This window comes from Desmodus rotundus, chromosome 9 (assembly GCF_022682495.2).
Source record: "Desmodus rotundus isolate HL8 chromosome 9, HLdesRot8A.1, whole genome shotgun sequence".
Classification (NCBI taxonomy): Eukaryota; Metazoa; Chordata; class Mammalia; order Chiroptera; family Phyllostomidae; genus Desmodus; species Desmodus rotundus.
This window is the reverse complement of record NC_071395.1, coordinates 72,956,184-72,980,101: the sequence shown is the minus strand read 5'-3', so window position 1 is coordinate 72,980,101 and position 23,918 is coordinate 72,956,184. Positions and strand designations below refer to the sequence as shown.

Sequence of the window (23,918 nt, the reverse complement as noted above, 5' to 3'; positions counted from 1 at the left end):
AAATGAGTGAATTACTTGGTATGTTAACTGTATCTCAATAAAGCCTGTTTAAAAAAAAAAAAAGAAAAGAATGTATAGCCATTTCAGAAAATGTACTTGTTTACACTTTTGATCATGTCAAAAATAAGTTACCTCTATAGTGTCTGGGAGAATGAAGTCTTCTGCTTGCTGTAATGACACATGCAAGCTATGCTTTCCCTGGAGACTGTCATTATCTTTTTGTAACCTCACCAGCTCTTCTGAAACCTGTTCCCGTGACTGCATCAGCACTGCCTAAAATAGAAACAGATACTAATCACAGCCAGAAGTTAAACCCTATCTGCTGATAGCTGTACCAGAAGAACACAAGGCCAAACCAAATGAGGGCTGAGGATGGAGGGTACAGAAAGCTGTGTGAGACTTGCACCTAGCAGCTCAGATGTTTTTTGACTTGCATGTTTTTTACATATATTGAGGCAGACAGCAATGAAGTAAGTTATCTGAGCTCCTTCTCCTGCTTCTACCAAAAGCCTAAAAGTAATGAATTTCTTCCCCTATATCCCTGAACTACAGAGGGAACAGTATCTCTAGGCAGATGAGGTGTCTGACACAAGACTTACATCAAATAGAGCACACGCTCCCAGACAACTCCTATTTCCTGACAGAATGCATTCAACAGGAAGCAGGGAGAAACAAAAAGCAGTGTTTTCATTTTTCATTATGTGACAGGATTACTGTCAATGGCCTAAGAACCCCCAAATTAGATATCATCAAGAGGGTATATGTTTAGGAAATACAGGACCCTCGACAAGCTCCTACTTCCGCTTGCTGATGTACAAAACAATTTTCAGTACTTCACATGAATTTTTGTCAACATGAAAGTTATTCTAACTAATCTGAATACAAAATAAAATTCTACAAAAGTATTTAACTTCTACTGTTTTAGATATACATAAATTTAGATTACTCATCCAATACTTATTTAGTGGTTACTACTCTCTGCTAGGTGTTTTGATGCCCATGGAGAATAAAAGACCGACTGCCCTGCAGAAACTCATGGTACAGTGGAGGGAAAGATAAGTAAACCAAAAATTACTGACTGTTCTACAGCTGCTGTGGCAGAGTGGGGCAGAGCAGTGGTAAAAGGACACAAGGTACCTAACTAGGGGAGAACATTCCCCAGAGAAGGTGATCACTGAAGGACAAATCGGCTGCTGGCAAGCAGGCAGGGTCGTGCATAAACTTTGGTTAATTCTACTGGTTCTTATTTATCTTTAAATGAGAATCAGCTGTGCTTTATGCTCACTTTCAACCCATTTACAACAAAATATTGACATCCCACTACCTTTCAGATATGAAAGAAGGGAAAGAATAATATGTATATATTTGCTTGTAAAGACAAAAAACAGAAAGATAAAAAATAAATTTAAATGATAATGGATGGGAGTGGATGATTAACAGTGAAAGAAATAGGGAATGGAAGTGAAACTTCTGATTATTTATACATTTTTTTAGTTTGGACTTATGAACCATACTGCATGTTCAAAAAATTAATTAAAAAAGAAAAAAATTCGAAAATGTAATACAAATAAGAAACAAATGAAGCTAACCATGTTATCAAGTCAACAGCACAAGCACAAAGAGAAAACTCAAGTAACTCACAGTACCTAAACCAAAAACCCTCACCGGGGGTACATTATGGGGCAAAAAGAAGTACAAAGAAATGCTGAACTTCATGTGGTCAGTGTGCTGTGGTAGCAATACTGATGAAATTATTTTGTCTCCACCGTAACCAAGTGATCGAATTTAACACTGCCAATAATGGAACCACCCATAAGATGGATCTTGATGCTATAAATCCCATTGAATAATTTCATCTATATAGTATTCTTGTCAAAATGTCTAACCTGAATCTAATCATGCAGAAATAATCACACAAATGCATTCCACATGGCAATTGCTCTGGACTCTTAAAAAACGTTAATGTCATAAAAGCAAAATTAAAAAAAAAAAAGTGAGCGACTGCTCTAAATTAAAGAAGACTAAAGTGACCTAACAACAAAATACAATACATGACGCCTGATTGGTTCTTCAATCAAAAAAACTGAAACTACTACTAAAATATAATCCAAAACTTTTGGGGATTATGATTACACTGAACAACACAGGTTTGAACTACACAGGTCCACTTACATTCAGATTTTTCCCATAAATACATAGAGTACTGTAAGTGTATCTTCTCTTCCTTTTGATTTTCTTAATAACATTTTCTTCTAACTTAAGAATACAGTATATAATACGTATAACATACAAAATATAAGTTAATCAACTGTTTATGTTATTGGTAAGGCTTTTAGTTAACAGTAGGCTATCAATAGTTACGTTTTGGGCGAGTTGAAAGTTGTATGTGGATTTTCAACTGTGCTGGGGTCAGCGTCCCTAACCCCTACACCATGGTGCAAGGGTCAACTGTAATAACAGTATAATAGTTATGCAGAACAATATATTTAGGAGTATATGATGTCTACAACTTAATTCCAAATTGTTCTGAAAAATATACAGGGTGGGGGCAAAAGTGGGTTTACAGGTATGAGTACATGAAACAAAACTTATTCTTGTGTAATTATTTATTATTATATTACTTTCCACATGAACTGTAAACCTACTTTTGCCCCACCCTGTATATACATTTATATGAAAGAGACTGAGAAACAACTGCAAGTATGGAAAAAATGTGGCAACATAATAACAACTGCTAAATCTAAAAGATTTTATGAGTGTTCATCATTCCTTAAACCTCTCTATAAGTTTGAAATTTTTCAAAATAAAAAGGGGAAAATATTAAGAACCCAACACCATCATAGCTACTATTCTCTGAAGCACCATAAGAAATTAAGTTTCTCAGTATGTTGATTACCAGAGGGAAAGAGGGGCAGGGGGAGGTAGAAGAGGGTATACGGGGTTAAATAATGATGAAAGAAGACTTGATTTAGGGTAATAAGCACACAATATATAGGTGAGGTATTATAGAATTGTACACCTGAAACCCATATAATGTTATTAACCAGTGTCACCCCAATAAACTCAATAAAAAGGAACAAAAAGGAGTTGAGTTTTTCTTTCTCAACATAAAAAACTTCAAAGGCAATTTCAAGAAAATGGTAAGGTACTCAACCTTAATTTAAGTAATTCTTCAATGTCACCTACACATTCATTTTTAGAGGAATCAACTTTTTAAAATGTTGGCAAAAGCAATGGGTTTAAAAAGATAAAGATGAGAGGGGGCAGAAGAATGTAAGAAGGCTAGCAATTAATCTTTGTCAGCATTTAACACAGTGGTTTTTAGATCAACGATTATTATTTTATATTGTCTAATTAATGAAAAATCATGAAATTCTCTATGGTCAATGATTAGGATGAGATGCTTCCCCACAGACCAGAGCTAGTATTTAGGAATCAGCTCAAATGGTCTTTCAGATACTATCCAATGCCAACCAAAACCAAACCACTACCATATAACCCAAGGCTTTTTTTTTTTTTTTGTCATCCCTGAAAGAGCTGTATAAGAAGCAACTTTGTAGGGTCATCCCAACAGAGCCAACTATGCTATAACTTACAAAGGGCCATCAGATGCAGGGTCTCAACTTTGAGAAAAAAGGAAGAATAAGGAAAATGTAGTCAGACTACTGAGGAGGCCCAAATCTGGGCAACTGTACTGCAAAGGTTCCATCCAGCTTTTCTTCAAGAAGCTCTCTACCCCCACCCATCTCAAAATTAATGGCCTTCTCTAAGTTCCCCAGTACCAGAGCAGTATGGTGCATTTTTATCGTAACTCATGTGCAATTATGAGGCTATTTTAAGCAAATTAGCTGTCCAGGAAAAGCATGACTGCTTATAAGCTGTGACTGCTAGGGCTTTGAGAGATTTCAATTTTTAGTATTTAGAACTGAAAATTAAACAGTGGTCCATAGTTTATTCTCTTTAGGCTCCCCAAATCAGAAAAATAAATAAGTGAAAAATTAGAATATTGGGGGTTTAAAAAAGAAATAATGTCTTTACATAATAATGTCTACATACTCTTGTCCATTACTGATGTTCTATAGGCCCTGGGGAACATCATAGTAACCACTTTGGCCTGGGCGATAAACTCATATCAAAGACAATTTCAAGATAGAACGAAAAGGAAGTTATTTAACATAGTTAACGTTTCTTTAAATGTTCACTTACCATCTGTTCCTGAACATCCCTCTTTGCTTGGGAAAACCCCTGTTGTAACTCTTCAAGTAAGATCTCAGATGCTTGGGCTCTTAGGACAAGTGCAGAGATCTTAAAAACAAAACAAAACAAAAAAAAAAACACCATATGCAGAAAATAACAGGAAACTAGTTATTCTGAAATTAACCCTTCCATCTCTGCTTATTTAATGTTCAGAACTATGTTTTATTAGTTCATTGTAATCCACTCATTACTCATTCAACAGGTATGTGTGCATCTGCTGTGTACAAAGCCTCGGGCTTTCAGATGACACAAAGCAATACCAAAGTCCCCAGAATAGCGTGCTGCCATACAGGAGCAAACAGCATTATACGCATCTCTAGACACAGATATTAATCCATGTGACCTAGTTATGAATATTAATCTTAAAGGAGCTAAAAAATTTATAAAAATTGAAACTCTGTCCACAAAAATCCACAGAGTTTAAAGGATAAATTAATCTTTTCTAAATAGCTGAAATCTTCTAAGATGGTTAACTAACAGCAATAAACAAATGATTGCATCACTGAACTCCAAACTCCTTGAATTAGTTTTAACGTTCCTCAGCAAGGATTTATGTGAAAGTTGATGACTCATAAGAATTATAAAATAAATCAAAATAAACTTGTTTAGGCATCTAAAAATTATTGTCAGAATTCTGCTTCCACTTCCGGACAAGATGGAGGCGTAGGTAGACACACTGTGCCTCCTTGCACAACCAAAAGAAGGACAACAACAAATTTAAAAACAAAAAATAACCAGAACTGACAGAAAATTGAACTGTATGGAAGTCTGACAACCAAGGAGATAAAGAAGAAACATTCATTCAGACTGGTAGGAGGGGCGGAGATGGGCAGCCAGGCAGAGAGGACTTGTGGCAAGGCGGCAGCTGGTGGACCCAGCCAGGAGGCAGATTGTGGACTGGGCAGTCCCACATTCGCATGCAGATAAACTGGGAGGAGCAACTGGGGAGCGAGACAGACCATGCAACCCCAGAGTTCCAGAACAGGGAAATAAAGCCTCAAAGCCTCTGACTGAAAACACCTGTGGGGGTTGAGGCGCCTACAAGAGAAACTCCCAGCCTCACAGGAGAGTTCATTTGAGACACCAACAAGGTCCCAGAATGTACACCCACCTGGGAATCAGCACCAGAAGGGCCCAATTTAATTGTAGGTCGTGGGGGAAGTGACTGAAATCTGGCAGAGAGGGGAAGAAGCAGCACTGTTCCCTCTCAGATCCCTCCCCCACACACAGCATCAAAACACAGTAATGTGGGTTGCCCCGCCCTGGTGAACACCTAAGGCTCCACCCCTTCACAGAACAGGCGTGCCAAAACCAAAAAAAAAAAAAGGCCCAAATAAAAGAACAGATCAAAGCTCCAGAAAAAATACAACTAAGCAATGAAGAGATAGCCAACCTATCAGATGTACAGTTCAAAACGCTGGTAATCAGGATGCTCACAGAATTGGTTGAATTTGGTCACAAATTAGATGAAAAAATGAAGGCTATGCTAAGTGAAATAAAGGAAAATGTATAGGGAACCAATAGTGATGGGAAGGAAACTGGCACTCAAATCAACGGTGTGGACCACAAGGAAGAAAGAAACATCCAACCAGAAAAGAATGAAGAAACAAGAATTCAAAAAAATGAGGAGAGGCTTAAGAACCTCCAGGACATCTTTAAATATTCCAATATCTGAATCACAGGGGTACCAGAAAAAGAGGAAGAGCAAGAAATTGAAAACTTATTTGAACAAATAACGAAGGAGAGCTTCCCCAATCTGGCAAAGGAAATAGACTTCCAGGAAGTCCAGGAAGCCCAGAGAGTCCCAAAGAAGCTGGACCCAAGGAGGAACACAATAAGGAACATCAAAATTACATTAGCCAAGATTAAAGAGAAGGAGAGAATCTTAAAAGCAGCAACAGAAAAGGACACAGTTACCTACAAAGGGGTTCCCATAAGACTGTCAGCTGCTTTCTCAAAAGAAACCCTGCAGGCAAGAAGGGGCTGGAAAGAAGTATTCCAAATCATGAAAGGCAAGGACCTACATCTGATATTACTCTATCCAGCTAAGCTATCATTTAGAATGGAAGGGCAGATAAAGTGCTTCCCAGATAAGGTCAAGGTAAAGGAGTTCATCCTCACCAAGCCTTTATTATATAAAATGTTAAAGGGACCTATCTAAGAAAAAGATCAAAAATATGAACAATAAAATGACAACAAACTCATAGTTATTAACAACCACACCTAAAACAAAAACTAAGCAAACAACTAGAACAGGAACAGAATCACAGAAATGGAGATCACATGGAGGGTTATCAGCAGGGGAGTAGGAGGGGCAGAGAGGGGGAAAAGGTACAGAGAATAAGTAGCATAAATATAGGTAGAAAATAGACAGGGGGAGGTTAAGAATAGTATGGGAAATGTAGAGGCCAAAGAACTTATATGTACGACCCATGGACATGAACTAAAGGCAGGCAATGTGGGTGGGAGGGGCTATGCAGGGCAGAAGGGAAAAGGGGGAGGGGAATGGGACAACTATAATACATCATCAATAAAATATATTACAAAAAAAAAAAGAAGAATTCTGCTTCCAGTAGTAGTGATTTAGAAAACCTGTACCAACTTTTCTATTGAGAATTAGGAAAATGAGACCAAAATATTAAAGACATCTACTTGAAGGCACTGGAGAACAAAGCAAAAAGAATGACAGGGCCCAGGACCAGAATGAGGACACTTGAAGTGATGAGTGCAGCATCTGGAACAGCTCTTCTCTAGAAGAATGTGCCAATTCCCAAAGAAACAGATGTGAGACTGAGAATGTTTGAGAGCCATAAGATATGGTGGTAAAAGTTAAGAATCCAGGACCCACTATGCAAAGGGACCCCTGGTAAAAACTCTGCACTTTATTTTTTTTATCCTCACCCGAGGAAATGTTTTGTTGATTCTTAAAGGGGAGAGGGGAAGACAGAAACATAGATATGAAAGAGAAGCACTGATTGGTTACTTTCTGCACGCACCCCAATCTGAGACCAATCCCACAACCTAGGTATGTGCTCTGACCAGGGATTGAACCTGCAACCCTCTGGTTTATGGGACAGGTTCCAACCAACTGAGCCACCCAGTCAGGACAAATGCTGCACTTTAGATTGTGTCCCCAAAGGGCCACTTCTGAAGGTAACAAAGGAATTTACAATAATACAACCTTCACAAGTTCCTCTAATTGCAATTTCTGTAACTGAATTAAGGTGATCCAGGACTGTCAGTACCACTAGTTGCCTGCCTCTTATAAGGAAAATGCCTTTATAATATTTGAACAATTTTTCACATACAATATCTGGCATTCAAATAAAAATGCACAATAAAATGGTATGATACAAACAGAAGGAAATGATTTAAAAAAACATAATAGAGATCTACAATGAATCCAGATATGTGAATTATTAGAGCAGACTTTAAAAGATACTTGATCAGTACTGGCTGGTGTGGCTCAGTGGATTGAGTGACAGCCTGTGAACCAAAGGGTCGCTGGTATGATTCCCAGTCAGGGCACATGCCTGGGCTGCAGGCCAGGTCCCCAGCAGGGGACATATGAGAGGCAATCACACATCGCTGTTTCTCTCTCTCCCTCCTCTCCCCTCTCTCTAAAGATAAATAAATGAAATCTTTAAAAACTCTAAAATGAAATATATTTGATCTGTTAGAAGATTTGAAAGAAAATTTCCAGAGAACTGAAAACAATGAAAAATTACCAAATAGATATAACAAACTAAAAAAAAAATAATTAAAAACTCAATGGATTTCAACAGATTAGACCCAATTAAAGAGAAAATGAGTGAACTAGAACACAGATCTGAAGGAAATAAAGATAAAAAATAGAAAATACAAAATAAAGGTTAAAAAAGTCATAAAGATGCAATGTGAAGGTCTATGTAAATATTTAAATAATAATAGCCAGTGAAATTTCATGCTCTGGAAATAAGCCTATGCAAACTCTGTGACTTGCCCTGGCTGGTGTAGCTCAGTGGATTGAGTGGGGGCCTATGAACCAAAGGGTCGTTGGTTCAATTCCCAGTCAGGGCACAAGCCTGGGTTGTGGGCCAGGTCCCCAGTAGGGGGCACACGAGACACAACCACATACTGATGTTTCTCTCCCTCTCTCCTTCCCTTCCCCTCTCTCTAAAAATAAATAAATATTAAAATCACTCATAGAAACAGAAATTAATCCACATGTCCAACAAAAGACATGTAATATATCTAGCTAGAAAATGTATTAATCATTCACAATAACCCAAACCCAGAAACAACCCAAGTATCCCTCAAGTGTAGAAGAGATAAAGAAATCATGGTATAATATACATCAAATACAATAAACAAAGCATTAAAATGTAACTACTAATGCATAGGACAATGTGGATGAGTCTCACTGATCAAACAGACCAGAAGTGAGACTTCCAATCAAGGTGGGGTAGGTATACATGGGTTTGCCTTCTCCCATAACCATATCAAAATTATGACTGAACTGCAGAGTGACCGAACCACTTACAGATTAGGTAAAAAAAAAAATGACCAAAGCCCTATAACGAAGGATATACAGGAAAAACCATTTCAAGACTGGTAGGAGGGGTGGAGGCACTCCACACCCACGACTGAGAAACAGGAGGGAAATCTTGGCTGCAGAGGTCCCCTCCCCAGCCTAGGATTCCAGGGCCAGGAATATAAGTCCCCAAAACTTCCTGCTGTGAAAAGCAGCAGGGACTGTGGCTGAGTGAGAGAAAGGGCTGCTGGAGTACCAGATGTTCCTCTTAAAGGGCTTGCGCACAGATTTACTCCCTGACAAACTCACTCATTCTGAGATCCAGCACTGGGCAGCTGCTTGAAAAGTGCCAGGGAAATACGGAGAGGAAGTCAGTGGTGTGGCTTTAGGGTGAGTGCCAGAAAGGCTGCTCTCTGAAGCCATTTTGTTCCTTTTTTGAGCATCTCTGCACCTACACAGCCTGCTGGAACAGGTGGGCACCAGGTCTTGAGTCTCCATCAACCTGGCTAACACTGTTAGTCCCACCCTGGTGATTCCCTGAGACCTCAACCTATGCAACTTGAGTCCCACCCAAGCTTCTTCCAGAGGTTTTCCCATACAAATGGCCTGTCTTAGCCTGTGCTGCAGACATCACTAAAATCTTTCAAAGGTTCACAAATCCCAAACAAGCAGCTGCTGGCTTTAGCATGCCCCATACCTCCTCCTAAGTGGCTCCTAGCTGGGCACTAGTGGCAGCCAGCCATAGTTCCCAGCTTAGCCTCTCCCAACCATCTCTAAGCCCACCACAAGTGGTAACTGTCACAGATCACTTTGTAGACCACACCAGGTAACCCTGGGCTCGACACAAGCAGTAGCTGACCTTGCTACTGCACCAGAGCCTCTCCCATGAGGCCCAAGAACCAACACATCCAATGGCCACCTTCAGATCCTATCAGAGCACCATCCAGCCACCTCCACAATGATACGTTCACTCAAAGGGTGGATTCGGCACACACCAGAACCCTGTTAAAGCAAATCCTGCTCCAAAGGGTCAGACCCTGAACAATAGCTCTTCTGCTGTAGTCATGGCCAGTCCTCCCAGTCTGAGGGTCAATCCCTCCCATGGACATGGCACAGCAATCAAGGCTCAACTAGACCAAGAGGGCACACACAACCCACACAAGACATACATGGAGCCACCAGCTCAGGTGACCAAGGGGGACTGTGCCACTGAGCCCCACAGGGCACCTACTACATAACGCCACTCAACCAAGACCAGGAGACAAAGCAGATCTACCTAGTAAACAGAAACAAACACAGGGAGGCCACAAAAATGAAGAGACAAAGAACATGTCCCCAGTGAAAGAACAGAACAAAACTCCAGAAAAAGAATTAAACAAAATTGAGAAAATCTACTAGATGCACAGTTCAAAGCACTGGTTATAATGATCCTCAATGAATTTAGGGAAGAGTAGATGAACTCAATGAAAACTTCAACAAAGAGATAGGAAACAAAAATGGAGATAGAATACAAAAAAGAACCAGTCAGAAATTAAAAATGCAATAACTATAATGAAGAATACATTAGAGGAAATCAACAGTAAATTAGGTGAAGGAGAGGATCAAATCAGTGATTTGGAAAACAAGGTAATAGAAAACACCCAATTGGAACAGCGAAAAGAAAAAAGATCCAAAAAAAAAAAAGGATAGTTTAAGGGGCCTCTGGGCACAAAATCAAATGTACCAACATTCGCATCATGGGGGTATCAGAATGAGAAGAGAGAGCGAGCAAGGAATTAAAAACCTATTTGAAAAAATAATGACAGAACACTTCCCTAACCTGGCGAAGAAGAGACATTACAAATAAGGAGGTGCAGAGAGTCGCCAAAAAGATGAACCCAACAAGGCCCACCCCAAGACAAATCATAATTAAAATGGCAAAGGTTAAAGACAAAGAGAGAATCCTAAAATCAACAAGAGAAAGCAGTTAGTTACTTAGAGAGGAGGTCTCTTAAGACTGTCTGTCAGCTGAGCCCTGGCCAGGTAGCTTAGTTGGTTAGAACATTGTCCTGATACACCAAGGTTGTGGGTTTGATCCCCAGTCAGGGCACATACAAAAATGAACCAATGAATGCATAAATAAGCGAATCGACAAATCAATGTGTCTGTCTTGTCTGTCTCTCTCCACCTCCTTCCTCACTACATTTTTTAAAAAACGACTGTCAGCTGATGTCTCAACAGAAACTTTGCAGGCCAGAAGGGATTGGCAAGAAATATTCAAAGTGATGAAAGCAAGGACATAAAACCAAGATTACTCTACCTATCAAGGCTATAATTTAGAATCAAAGGACACATAAAGACCTTCCCAGACAAGAAAAACTAAAGGAGTTCATCATGACCAAACAGTATTACAAGAAATGTTAAAGACTTCTTTAAGAAAAGCAGGAAGAAAAAAGATAAAAAATATGAATGACAAAATTGCAATAACTGCATTAACTACATACCTATCCATAATTACTTTAAACGTAAGTGGTTTAATACTCCAATCAAAAGGCACAGGGTAGCTGAATGGGTAAGAAAACAAGACCAATATATATGCTTCCTACAGGAGACTCACTTTAGATTGAAAGACACACAGACTGAAAGTAAAGGGATGGAAAAATATTTCATGCAAATGGAAACGAAAAAGAAAAAGATGGGGTACCAATACTTCTATCAGACAAAAAAAAAGACTTCAAAAACAAAGGCTATAAGAAGAGACAAAGAAGAACCCAGCAATTCCACTTCAGGCTATTTATTGAAGAAATTCAAAACACTAATTCAAAAAAACACATGCATCTCTTTGTTCATTGCATTATTTTTTAAAATTTTTTAAAGATTTTATTTATTTATTTTTAGAGAGGAAGGGAGGGAGAAAGAGAGGGAGAGAAACATCAAAGTGTGGCTGCCTCTCATGCATCCCCTACTGGGGACCTGGCCCGCAACCCAGGCATGTGCCCTGACTGGGAATCGAACCAGTGACCCTTTGGTTCACAGGCCGGCACTCAATCCACTGAGTCACACCAGCCAGGGCCAGCATTATTGTGATAACTAAGATATGGAAGCAACCTAAGTGTCCATCAATTAGCCAATGAAGAAAAGATATAGTACCTACATAAAATGGAATACTATATTTTTATTACAGAAAAAAAGAATGAAATCTTGCCATTTGCAACAGCATGGATGGATCTAGAAGAGTACTGTGCTAAGTGAAACAAGTCAGACAGAGAAAGGCAAATATAAAGATTTCACTCATATGTGGAAACTACCAAACAAAATATATGAATAAATAAAAAAGAAACAAAATCACAGATATAGAGAATATCAGATAGTTACCATATGGGAGAGAGGCAGGAGGATGGGTGAAAAAGGAAGGGATTAAGATGTGCAAACTGCCAGTTATAAAAACAGTAACAGATATATAAAGCACAGCATAGGAAACACAGTCGATTATACTATAATAACTATGTATGGTGTCATATGTGTACTATACTTTGCAGGGTGATCACTTTGTAAATTAAATAAATGTCTAATTACAAGGTTGTAGACCTGAAACTACTCTATGTCAACTGCAATTGAAAAATAAAAAAGTATTTTAAAAAAACAGACCACATGCAAAAGGCCACAAACTGTATGATTCTATTTATATGATGTTCAAGAACAACATAATACTGTTAAATTTCAAAATAGTGGCTGCCTCTATGTACATGCAGGTGGGATATTTATTTATTAGGAAAGAACATGAGTGTTTCCAAAATGGTCTTTATCTTGATCCAGGTGATGATCACCCTGATAATAGTTTTCACATGTTAAAATTCATCTAGTTACACACTTGAGGTTTATGCACTTTAATGTATGGATATCTCAAGAAAAAGGTTTTTTTGAAGAGACATAATGGCTGAAGATATTCTAGTTATGATATAAGACATCAATTGAGAGATTCAAGAAACCGTGACCCCCAAACGGGAGAAATATGAAGAAAAATATACCTCAGTAAAACTGCCAAAAACAAAAGCCAAAAAAAAATAGTCTTTAAAATAACCAGGGGAGCCCTGGCTGGTATGGCTCAGTGGATTGAGCTCTGGCCTGCCAATCAAAGGGTCACTGGTTCGATTCCCAGTCAGGGAACATGCCTGGGTTGCAGGCCAGGTCCCCAGCAGGGGGCATGCAGGAGGCAGTCACACATTGATGTTTCTCTCCCTCTCTTTCTCCCTGCCTTCCCTTCTCTAAAATATAAATAAATAAAATATTTTTTAAAAATAGCAAAGGGAAAAAAATAACATTTACCCCCCAAAGGAGCAAGAATAGTAGATGACTTCCCATCAGAAACATGGAAGCCAGAAGCAAAGGAAAAATACCTTTGAAGTGCTGAGAGAAAATAACATAAGTGCTCAGAATTCTGTAGCTGGCAAAAGTATTTTTCTTGAATGAAAGAAAATGGTCTGTCTGGTAAACAAAAAATATGAGAATGGAGACTTCTGGTGCTGTCCAAGGTGGACTAATAAGATGACTATGGCCTTTCACTCCCCTGATTACAACTAAAAACTGTGGATAAAATACAAAAATCAACTACCTGAGGACTAAGCAAAAGTAGACAATTTAGGGAGGGAAGTCAAAATGGGAAGAAGCAATTCATACAGGAGCACAGTTTACTGTTCGTTTGGGTTGTTATACTTTCTTGCCAGTGTTAATCTGAGTGCCACCACAGTTGTAAGCTGCAACAGCTACAAGCAGCACAGGAGAGAAAACTTTTTTTTTTGAAGATTTTATTTATTTTTAGAGCGAAGGGAAAGGAGGGAGAAAGAGAGGGAGAGAAACATTGATCTGCTGCACAACCCCAAATGGGGACCTGGCCTGCAACTCAGGAATGTGCTCTGACCAGGAATTGAACCAGTGACCTTTCACTTTATAGGCTGGTGCTCAATCCACTGAGTCACACCAGCCAGGGTGAAAACTATCTCTCTGATCACAGGACCAGGGCAGAGTCCTGTTAACTGAATAGCAGAGGTAATCTGAAAAAGGAGAGAGCTCAAAAAAGGATCCCTTAAATCTAAGTATATGAGGTCTGCCTGGAAAAAGTCCAGCCATTGTTAATATAATAACAGTTTGCATGACATCAATGTAACCTGGTAGCCAAGGAGACTGGAATGGCATGCAATGACGACTTCACTGGGAGTCAGTGGGAACAGCAGATGCCACTGAGTGAGCATGTGTACTGTGTGGCTGTTGCAATGAATCTGCATCAAATTTTGCATTAAGTTTGAACACTCCTCTGCAGGAACAATTCAGATGATTCAGAAGGCTTTCAGAGATGATGCAATGAGTACAGCACAAATAAAAGTGTGGCGCAAATTTTTCAAAGATGGTTGAGAATCTGCTGACAGTGATCCACGTTCTGGAAGGCCTGCAACAAGCAGAACACCTGAGAATGCTGAATGTGTATGGGCTGCAATGAACAAAAATCAGCAACTGACAGTGCAAGAACTAGAAGCTGATCTGGGGATTTCAAAAAGTACCATGTCCAAGATTTTGATGCAGGATGTTGGCATGAAATGTGTCACAGCAAAACTTATTCTATGGCTCCTGCTACCAGAGCAGAAGGAACATTGTGCTATAGTTTCTAATGAATTGATTCAAACTGCTACCAATAAACCAGATTTCCTAAAGAAAGTCATAACCAAAGATGAATCGTGGGTCTATGCCTATGATCTGGAAACGAAGGCCCAGTCGTCATAGGGAAGTTACCTGGTTCTCCACATCTGAAGAAGGCTCAGCAAAGTACAAGATCAAAACCATTTTCATTTTGTTTTTTGATTGGGAAGGTGTTGTCCATCTCGAGTATGCCTCTCCAGGCCATATAATTAAACTGATAAGAACTGATACTTGATCTTAGCCAAAAGGCTGAGAAGCGATCCAGGCCATATAATTAATAAGGAGTAATACCTCAACGTTCGTCATCTGTTGAGAGATGCAATATGATGAAAATGACCGCAGCTATGGGCAACTGGAGATACTCAGCTTTATCACCATAATGTGCCCACTCATGCATCACGTCTTGTGCAGAGTGTTTTGGTGACACATCAAATCATCCAGGTGACTCAGCCCTCCTACAGCTCAGATTTGGCACCCTGTGACTTCTGGCTTTTCCCAAAACTAAAATCACCTTTGAAAGGGAAGAGATTTCAGACCTATGATGAGATTCAGGAAAATACAATGGAGCAGCTAATGGCTATTCCAACAAAGGATTTTGCAGTGTTTTGAACACACTGGGAAGAGATGATGGGAGAACTATGTGAGGTCCCAAGGTGCTTACTTTGAAGGGGACTGAGGCATCATTGTCCTATGTACAATGTTTCTTGTATCTTCTTCAATAAATGTCTCTATTTTTCATATTACAAGGCTAGATACTTTCTGAACAGACCTCACAAACCACCTCAAGTACTACACTCACCCTGAGCCATATATATACATGGACAGATCCAAAGCAGCATCACAAAGGCTTTTAAAAATGAACTGACATTAGAACTACCACTCACAGAAGGCAAGACAAAACTTGTGAACTGAACCTAATCAGAAAAATAGACCCCAAAATTTTGCAGTAAAGTACTCATAATTACCAGGATAAAAGCTAAAAGTAGCTGACATGGAAAGAATCAGGAAAATGTGACCAATTTTCAAGAGGAAAGAAAATCAACAAATGCCAACCCCATGATGGCCTCAGTTGGAATTATCAAAAACTTTGAAGTAGATATTGTAACTATGCTGCATGAAGTAAAAAAAAGTTAAATAATTTTGAAATGAATGAAAACATAGTTCTCAGTGGGAAAATAAAAACTGTACAATAGAACCAAATAAAGATTTTACTATAAATTACAGAATAGAATCTGGCACAAAAATAGACAAATAGACCAATCTAATGGCACAGAGTTCTGAAACTGACAACACACCTACTCATATATTCACTTGATAGATGACAAAGATGGCTTTGCAGAACAGCAGGGAAAAGGTAATGTTTTCACTAATTGCATAGAAACTGGATATCCATATAAAAATAATACATAAAAGTATACTCTTATCTATAGCAGATACATAATAAAAGTCCTTTCTAGATTTTATATATAAAAATGAGTAGATATAACAATAAATTGTCTACAAAATATATAAAAATATTCTCATAATTCCAATGTAAAAAACATTATTTTAAAAACTGAGTCAAACCCTGGCCGATGTGGCTCAATGGACTAAGTGCTGGCCTATGAGCCAAAAGGTCGCTGGTTCAATTCCCAATCAGGGCACACGTGGGAGGCAATCAATCCAAGTATCTCTCACACATCGATGTTTCTCTCCCTCTTTCTCCCTCCCTTCCCCTCTCTCTAAAAATAAGTAAAATCTTTTTATAAAAACCAAGTCATCAGTCACTAATCATAAAGAAAAGATCAGTACGCTTAACTACATTAAACTTAAGAACTACTGTTCATCAAAAGCCACCATTAAAATAATGAAAACAAGATATTGGACAGAAGACACCTGCAACACAAATCACTAAAAGGCACCAATAAGATTTTATATATGTGTGTGCGTGTATGTGTCTCTTAACAAATCAGAAAAATAACTGAAAAAATTTTTTAAACACAACACAAATAGAAAAAATGAGCATAGGACTTGAGAAGGAATCTCACACACACACTAAATGATATCCCAATAGCTAATTAACATGAAAGATGCTAAATAACCTCAATGGTCATCAGAGAAATGCCAACTAAGCCATAGTGAAATACCATTATACATCCACCAGAATGGCTATATAATTAAAATAACTAACAAAATGAAGTTTGTCAAGATTGTGGACTCACAGAAATTCTTCTCACACATTGCTGGTGGGAGTATAAATTTACACAACCACATTGTAAAATTTGTGGCATTAATATCTACTAAAGTTGACACACACATTCTGAACATTTTGACCCAGGCATTTCAGTCCTGGGCTTATATCCACCAGAAACATGTGCAACAAGCCCTATACAGAATTCAAAGTAGCATTATTCATAATATCGCAGAACTGAAAACAACCCAAATGCTCACTGTGATAAATAATTTGTGATATATCCATACAATGGTAAAAGTATACAATAAAGAAAATGAACATACTGCTATATGCCCCTTGAGTGAAAATTTCACATGTTGAATGGAATAAAACAGGCACAAAAGGATACAAACTATATGATTCATTCGTTAAAATTAAAAAAATAACAGATAACACTAATCTAATGGTATCAGAAATTAGGACAGTGGTTACCTCTGGGGAAGGGGTGGTAAGTAGAGGGGCAAGTGAAGGCTTCTGGGGTACTGGCTAATGTTCTATTACTTGATCTTGATTGTGGTCACACAGATGTTAGTTCCGGTATGTCTAAGTTTTTACTGTGAATGCTATACTTCTTAAAAAGTCACAAAGAATATAATCAGTATCTTTCTTGTCAGCAAATGTGTTGTGCATCAGAAAAAAAAACAAATAGAAATCAAAGGGGAAAGGAGAATCAGCCTCCTAATATTCATTAACCAGTAATTTTTAGTGTTTTTTTTTTAATCTGTATAACACCCTGGCTGACATGGCTCAGTGGACTGAGTGCTGGCCTGTGAACCAAAGGGTCACTGGTCTGATTCCCAGTCAGAGCACATGCCTGGGTTGCAGTAGGGGACGTGTGAGACAAAACCACATATTGATGTTTCTCTCCCTCCTTTACCCTCTCTCTAAAAATAAATAAATAAAATATTTATTAAAAAATAAAATCTGTATAACAGCAGAAAAAAAAAACAGTAAGAAGGAAAAAGAACTGCCCAATCTTCAGGGCAAGAAAGAAACATTACTGTTTTCAGGATTTTTTAATTTAAACAACCGAGTCACTGCCCATGGGTCCCATTCTAAAAACCCATATTTACCTGATGACTTGAATCCTCAGTGCTCTGCTTTATGAAGTCTTCTAGTTCCTGCTTATCTTTCATTGTCTTCTCTAACTGGTCATTTGCTTGCCTTAGCATCACCTGTAGTTTTTTCACCTATGCAATTTTAAATGCCAATTAGAATTAAATACCAGAATACTTTATAAACTGAAAAAATCCATAACTCCAAATTTTTTTTTAATTTAATCTTTTCTTTCCCTGAAAAACATCATAGATTTGCCAATTCAGAAAAAAAATGGGATGAATGACCTAATTTGATGACTATATTATGCCTACAGTTAAATCATTTTTCACGTATATTACCGCATTTTAAATATCACTTGTCCTCCTGGGCCTTCTGGGCTAGCACACTGGCCTTGCTGACACTAGTATATCCTCTGCCTCCAATCTACAATCCATACTAACACCATACATTTTTTTTCTAAAACAAAAGTCAAGTCACATTACTATTTCCCTACTTAAAATCCCTAAATGTCTCCTAAAGTCTTCAGGGTAAAATTAAATCCCTTCAATCATCTCCCTTCCTCAGTGATCTCGTCATGACCATCCTGTGTCTCCTCGCCCATTATTTTATCACATGCGCATACACACATCTTTTGCCCAGCGACACGTACTATTTATATTTCCTAGAACACATCATTTTCCTTCATAACTCTGTTCTTTTGTACATGTTTCATCTCCTTGGACACCCTTTCCCCCCCTTCTTTTCCTAATTAATTTTACTCCAACCTCTAAAAGAAGTTTAGTTCAAGTGTTACCTGCAAGGATTACGCAACTGAACCCAAAGTTAAGTTAGATGCCCCTGTCCTTCCTCTAGTTCACAGGTGGCAAACACAAGGCCCGTGGGCCGAATCCAGCCCTCCACCTTGTTTTATCCTGCCCGGCACCTTGTTTCTACATGGCGGCAGCACCGAGCTCTCACTTAACTGTTAAGGAGTAGTTACATTTATACAGTCATAAAATTACATTCGGCCCTTTAAGGCAACCACAAAGCTGATGTGGCCCCCGATGAAAATGAGTTTGACATCCCTGCTCTAGTTCTATGTGTACACCTCAGGAACTAACTATATTGAACTGATGGCTTTGCTGGCAACACTGAAAGCTCTTTATGGGCAGTAATACTGTGTTCTTTCTGTATCTGAATACCCAGGATTCGGCAAAATGCCAAGCCGCACCTGAAGCATGCATATATGCAGGAAATCAATGCCAATGGCATCTGAAAATATTAAACCATCATTCTAATATGCTTACACTTATTTTGAAGACTAAGGGAACAGTCTTTTGTAACAATCAAAGAATAATGAGGAAATATAAGGAAAAAACTATCTTTTCATTATATATACTTTCACAAGCCTACTCTCATGAAATTCCACATTATTTCCTAAATGTTATCAAGGAGCCCAATATTTGGGACTGTATTTGTAAAAGGTATTTGTCAATTCCAGCATTCTAGATCAACTTAATCTTAATTTCTGTGCCACTGTTAATTAACATAATCAATTCAACAAATTTATAACAACTAGGCAATAAGCAAGATTCCAAAAGCTGATTAATACTCAATTAAGCATTTAATAGTCAACCTCTTATCTCCCTAAATCTCCATGTCATAAAGCATTTTCCATGTGTATACACTCGTGACACTATCACTTTCAGGTGCCGGGCAGAGGGGAGGTTGGGAGGGAAGATGCAGCAGTGCTCCTGAGAGAAGTGAGCTGACTGTGTGGTGTTGGGCAAGCTAATGAAGCAAAGATACAGAACGGCAGAGGTTCTAGTGTGCTCCCACTGGAAATGTAACTGATATTTCACATACCAGATTATTTCACATTTAACAAGATGGATACACTTCATAAAGCAAATTGGAGGGGGAAAAACCAATTCTTCACCTTCAATGAAAACTACAACAGTTCACCACTTTTGCATACCCAAAAGAAACTCACCTGTTCTCTCGTTTCCGCCTCCTGAATCTGAATTCCTTGTAACTGTTTTTCATAATTGGAACACATATCACAACGTCTACCAAGTTTATTTCCAGCATTATGTACCTGAAGGGCACCAAAATTACTTCTTATCAGGCAGAACAAAATAATTCTACATTACATACTTGAGGAACACATGCAGTGTCTTACTGATGTTGCTCAAAGAAGAACATCAAGTAAATAATTTCTTCAGGGACTTAAGGCAAGAAGTTACAGTATAGGGTTGGATTCTAAAAGTCGTAAGCTCTAATAGAAGTATGATAGGAAAACAAGGGACACAAGTTTACCACCAAGAGACTAAGTGCCACAAAACACCACATTTGAGGAAAGCACAAAGCAAGCAAAAGGTAGTTTACTGTGGCACTCACATTTTAAACCCAGCCAAAGAAGGGGATGGGAGGAGGAACCAGTGCCAATTAACCATGTCACCTGCTCCAATTACAAAGTAGGTATTAAACTATTAAGTAGCACCTTCTCATATGTTAGACAAGAAGAATAGTTTCTTTCAGGCTTAATAAGCTGTTCTACTTACTGACTGACAGCTTCTTTAAAGTAACCCTGGGTAAAGGAAAGCACTACAAGTCAAAAAACCTGGATTCTAATCCAGGTTTTGCTGCTAAGTCAAAGGAGAAATTTAAGTGACTCATTTGATATTTTGAGCTAATTTCTTCATCTGTAAATTGAGGACAATCATGTCCTGACTGCCTCACTATTATCAAGAAGCTCAAACAGATGAGATATGTGAAAGGGCTGTGTAATCTGTGAAGCACTATGCAAGTATATACTTAAGTTTTTATCTCCTACCTTACTTCTGTACTGCAAACACTATTAGGAGGAAAATTAACCTCACTGAAGGCTGCTTTTCTTCTCTTCCATATTTTCCACCCCCTCCTTAAATTCACTCTCAGCATCAACTGCTGACAAGCATTTGCACTTCAGATCTCAAGGGAAGATGAAAAAGTAGGAATCTCGGAGTACACCGAGGTTACAAAAACTGCAAAGCAAACCAAAGCAAAAAACCAAATAGCATAACTTAGCTATGCTATTCAGGCAGACTGCTCCAATTTCAGAGTTGTGACTTCAGGGTAGAGAAGTTCACACTCAATGCAATTAGCTAGTTAGTTCCTTCTCTGTCACAATCACCTGAATAACTAGAGCAGACTATGACAAGGGTCATACAATATGAGTTAACACCCACTTGCTAGTAGCATGTGCATGTACTGACTCCAAGGATTATCTTCTGAATGAACAATAAATCCCAGAGTTACCCAGTATGGCTCAAAGTGCTCAGGAAGGAAACAAAAGGAAGATAACTCACCTCTTTCTGCAGGAGATTCCATTCTGTCTCACTGACTAAGCGATAGCCGCTGGGAGACACATAAGCATTTTCCATACCCTGGGTGACACTGGAGAGGAGAGATGCTGTCTCTTCTTGTTCTGGCGTCATTGCCTTGATTGCTCTTTCCTGGTCTTTGGTTAACATAAACCCACTTGGCATTTGCAGTGACCCAAGGGAGGCAGTATCAAAGTTCTCAGATACTGAATCTGCTCCTACCAGTGGTCCAAAATCTGACTCGTCCAGGTTTCCAGCAGATTTTGCTTTGTAGTTATAGCCTAAAGCTTTGGATTGCAGTGAGCCTGAGGTTCCCAAGCTGTCTGTAGATTGTGCTCTCCTGAGTCCATCCTTAAACATGTCATTGTCTGATTTACTGAATGGATCTCCAGATGGCAATAGTAAATCTGCATCTAAGGAATGGACTGAACCATGGGTACTATCTAAATGCTCCTGAAATGTGAAAATACATATTGTCACGTTAGATAATTCTCTGTAGTTTTCAAAAAGAAAAACTACCTCATGCTAAAAGTATTTTGCCACATTACACATGATAATCATTAGTGTGTTACCTTCATATATTTATTAAACAAACATTTACTGAGTGTCTTCTATACGCTGGGCACTAAACCAGGCACTCAAGATACAACTTGAGCAATCTCAGCCCTCAAGATGCTTATGATTTCATGAAGAGAAAAAAAAAGTAAGGAGGCTATCAGAATATCACATTTAATAAAATGATAGGCTACAACTATGTACTGAATGCTTTGGTAGCTCAAGGAGAGGAATTTGGTCCACACACATGAAGTCAGAGGAGGTTTCCTGAAATTCAGCGCTAAGTACCTTGAATGTGAGATGCCTATTGTATATCCAAGTACAGATGTCCACCCAATAGAGGGACATACAAGTCTTTACATAGAAATTTGGGAGTAACCATCACATAAAGATAATTAAAGTCACAAGAGCAAACCAAAAAACCTAACATGAGTCTGTAGAATGAGAAGAGGCTCAAGGGCAGAATCCTGAGAAACACATTTTGGGGATGGTCAGAGGAAGGAGTAGCCAGAGTGGCAGAGTGAAACAAGGGTAATGTGGTATGCTGGCATCCAAGTTTCAAGCAAGGTGTAATTAACATGTTAAATGTAGTGCACTAAGTGAATGAAGCCAGACACAGAAGTTACATATATCACTTGATTCCAAATATATGAGATGTCCAGAATAGGTAAGTCCATAGAGACCAAAAACAAACCAGTGGTTGCCAGAGGTTGCAAGGAAAAGAGAATGGGGATCAAAAGATCCTTTGGGGGGATGATGAAAATGTTTTGAAACTAGAGACGTGACAGTTGCATAACACCGTAAATGTACTAAATGCCACAGCACTGTATTTTTTTTCTTTCCTTTAAAAATTTTTTTTTACCACCGCACTGTAAATGGTTGATTTCAAATTATGTGAATTTCACCTCAATTAAAAAAAAAAAAAAAAGATGGTGCAATACATTCCCAAAATCTAAAAGCATACCAGTGCCATCATGTGATGGAGTTACACAGCTAGTGGGATCAGAAAACAAGGAAAATGCAGCAAGTTTTTCTTGAAACTAAATATACTGAACTTAAAAGTTCTAGCCTTTATTTTAAGATAATAGTCTTTCTACTTTTTGTGGTTAAATGCCTTCCCTTTTATGAACTAGAAAAGACTGTGGAATAAAAATTGTTTAAATGTTTAAAAATATCCTTACATCCTTACTTGGTATTATAATAAAAAAAGTTGGCAACTTTTAATGTTAATTTCTCCACTTCTTTCTTTTTAAAGATTTTTCATCTGTGAAATTCAGATGACTAAGGAATACAAACCTAGTATATATTAAACTAGCTATGGCAAAGGTCCCAAAGAAGTATCCTAATAAAAACTGGAAACCCATTCTGTGAACTTATAAAGGAGCCTAACAGCTAATACTATCATACACAATGCTGCTGTAACACAAAGAGGGAAGGGGACAGGGGCAGAAAAGTTCTGATGGCCAATCTAAAAACACCAGACTACCATACTGGTAACAGCATAAGGAACACGTCTACAGGAACTGTAAACTTAATGTTTCCAAAAGATGATTCAACAATATGTTCTAACACCTTAAAAATGTTTGTATCCTCAAACTCAGCATTTCTTTTCCCAAGAACTTACACTAATGAAGTAATCAGATTAAGTCCATAATGATTTTTATACAAGAAAAAATTATATATAACAGCATTATGACATTACTTATTACAATGAAAAATTTTATACTAATAAAATGGAACCAACTTGACTGTGTGTGTGTGTGTATGTATGTGTGTATAGATGAGTAAACAGTGTGTTTGTGTTTTCTACATCATAATATTTTTGACATTTTAGGACCTTGCTGGCCAGGGAGAGACTGCCCCTCCCAAGCCAGCTAATACCTAGAATAAACAACTTGCCTACAAAAACGCCTTTTATATACAAATCAACCAATCCCAAGTCCATACCCCCAACCAATTCCTTTACCGAACTCTCACAAACCAAACCAGCATTTACCCTACCCCAAAGCCCAATGAAATTATTCGAACTCACCAATCTTATACTATTTACCCTGCCCGCCTCCTGTTTTCCTCAAAAACCCCAATGATGGCTACAGTCCATGCTTTTCCCCTTGCTCCTGTTCTGCCTCATGACCAACTCTGCGTCTTCCCCAGGTGGCTCAGCATGGTGTGCCATGCCTCTCATTCCTGAGAGGACTGTGAATAACATTAAACTTTTCTCTCACTGAAACTGACCTCTCCATGTCCTCACTCAGGCACCCTGACAAATTAAAACATGGGCACAAATCAGTAAGTAGGAGATTAAGGA

General features: G+C 38.4%; 1 protein-coding gene across 2 annotated transcripts in view; it reads right to left on the bottom strand.

The window, feature by feature from the left end:
• RABEP1 (rabaptin, RAB GTPase binding effector protein 1) overlaps nucleotides 1-23,918 on the bottom strand; it is a 109,582-nt gene that overhangs the window by 10,911 nt on the left and 74,753 nt on the right. For both annotated transcript variants that reach the window (XM_053911199.1, XM_053911198.1), the window contains 5 exons: nucleotides 21,041-21,508; nucleotides 19,684-19,788; nucleotides 17,726-17,842; nucleotides 4,207-4,305; nucleotides 133-273 (listed from right to left, as the gene is read on the bottom strand). In XM_053911199.1, the coding sequence (XP_053767174.1) occupies nucleotides 133-273; nucleotides 4,207-4,305; nucleotides 17,726-17,842; nucleotides 19,684-19,788; nucleotides 21,041-21,508 (930 nt within the window). The remainder of the gene's footprint in view (nucleotides 1-132; nucleotides 274-4,206; nucleotides 4,306-17,725; nucleotides 17,843-19,683; nucleotides 19,789-21,040; nucleotides 21,509-23,918) is intronic.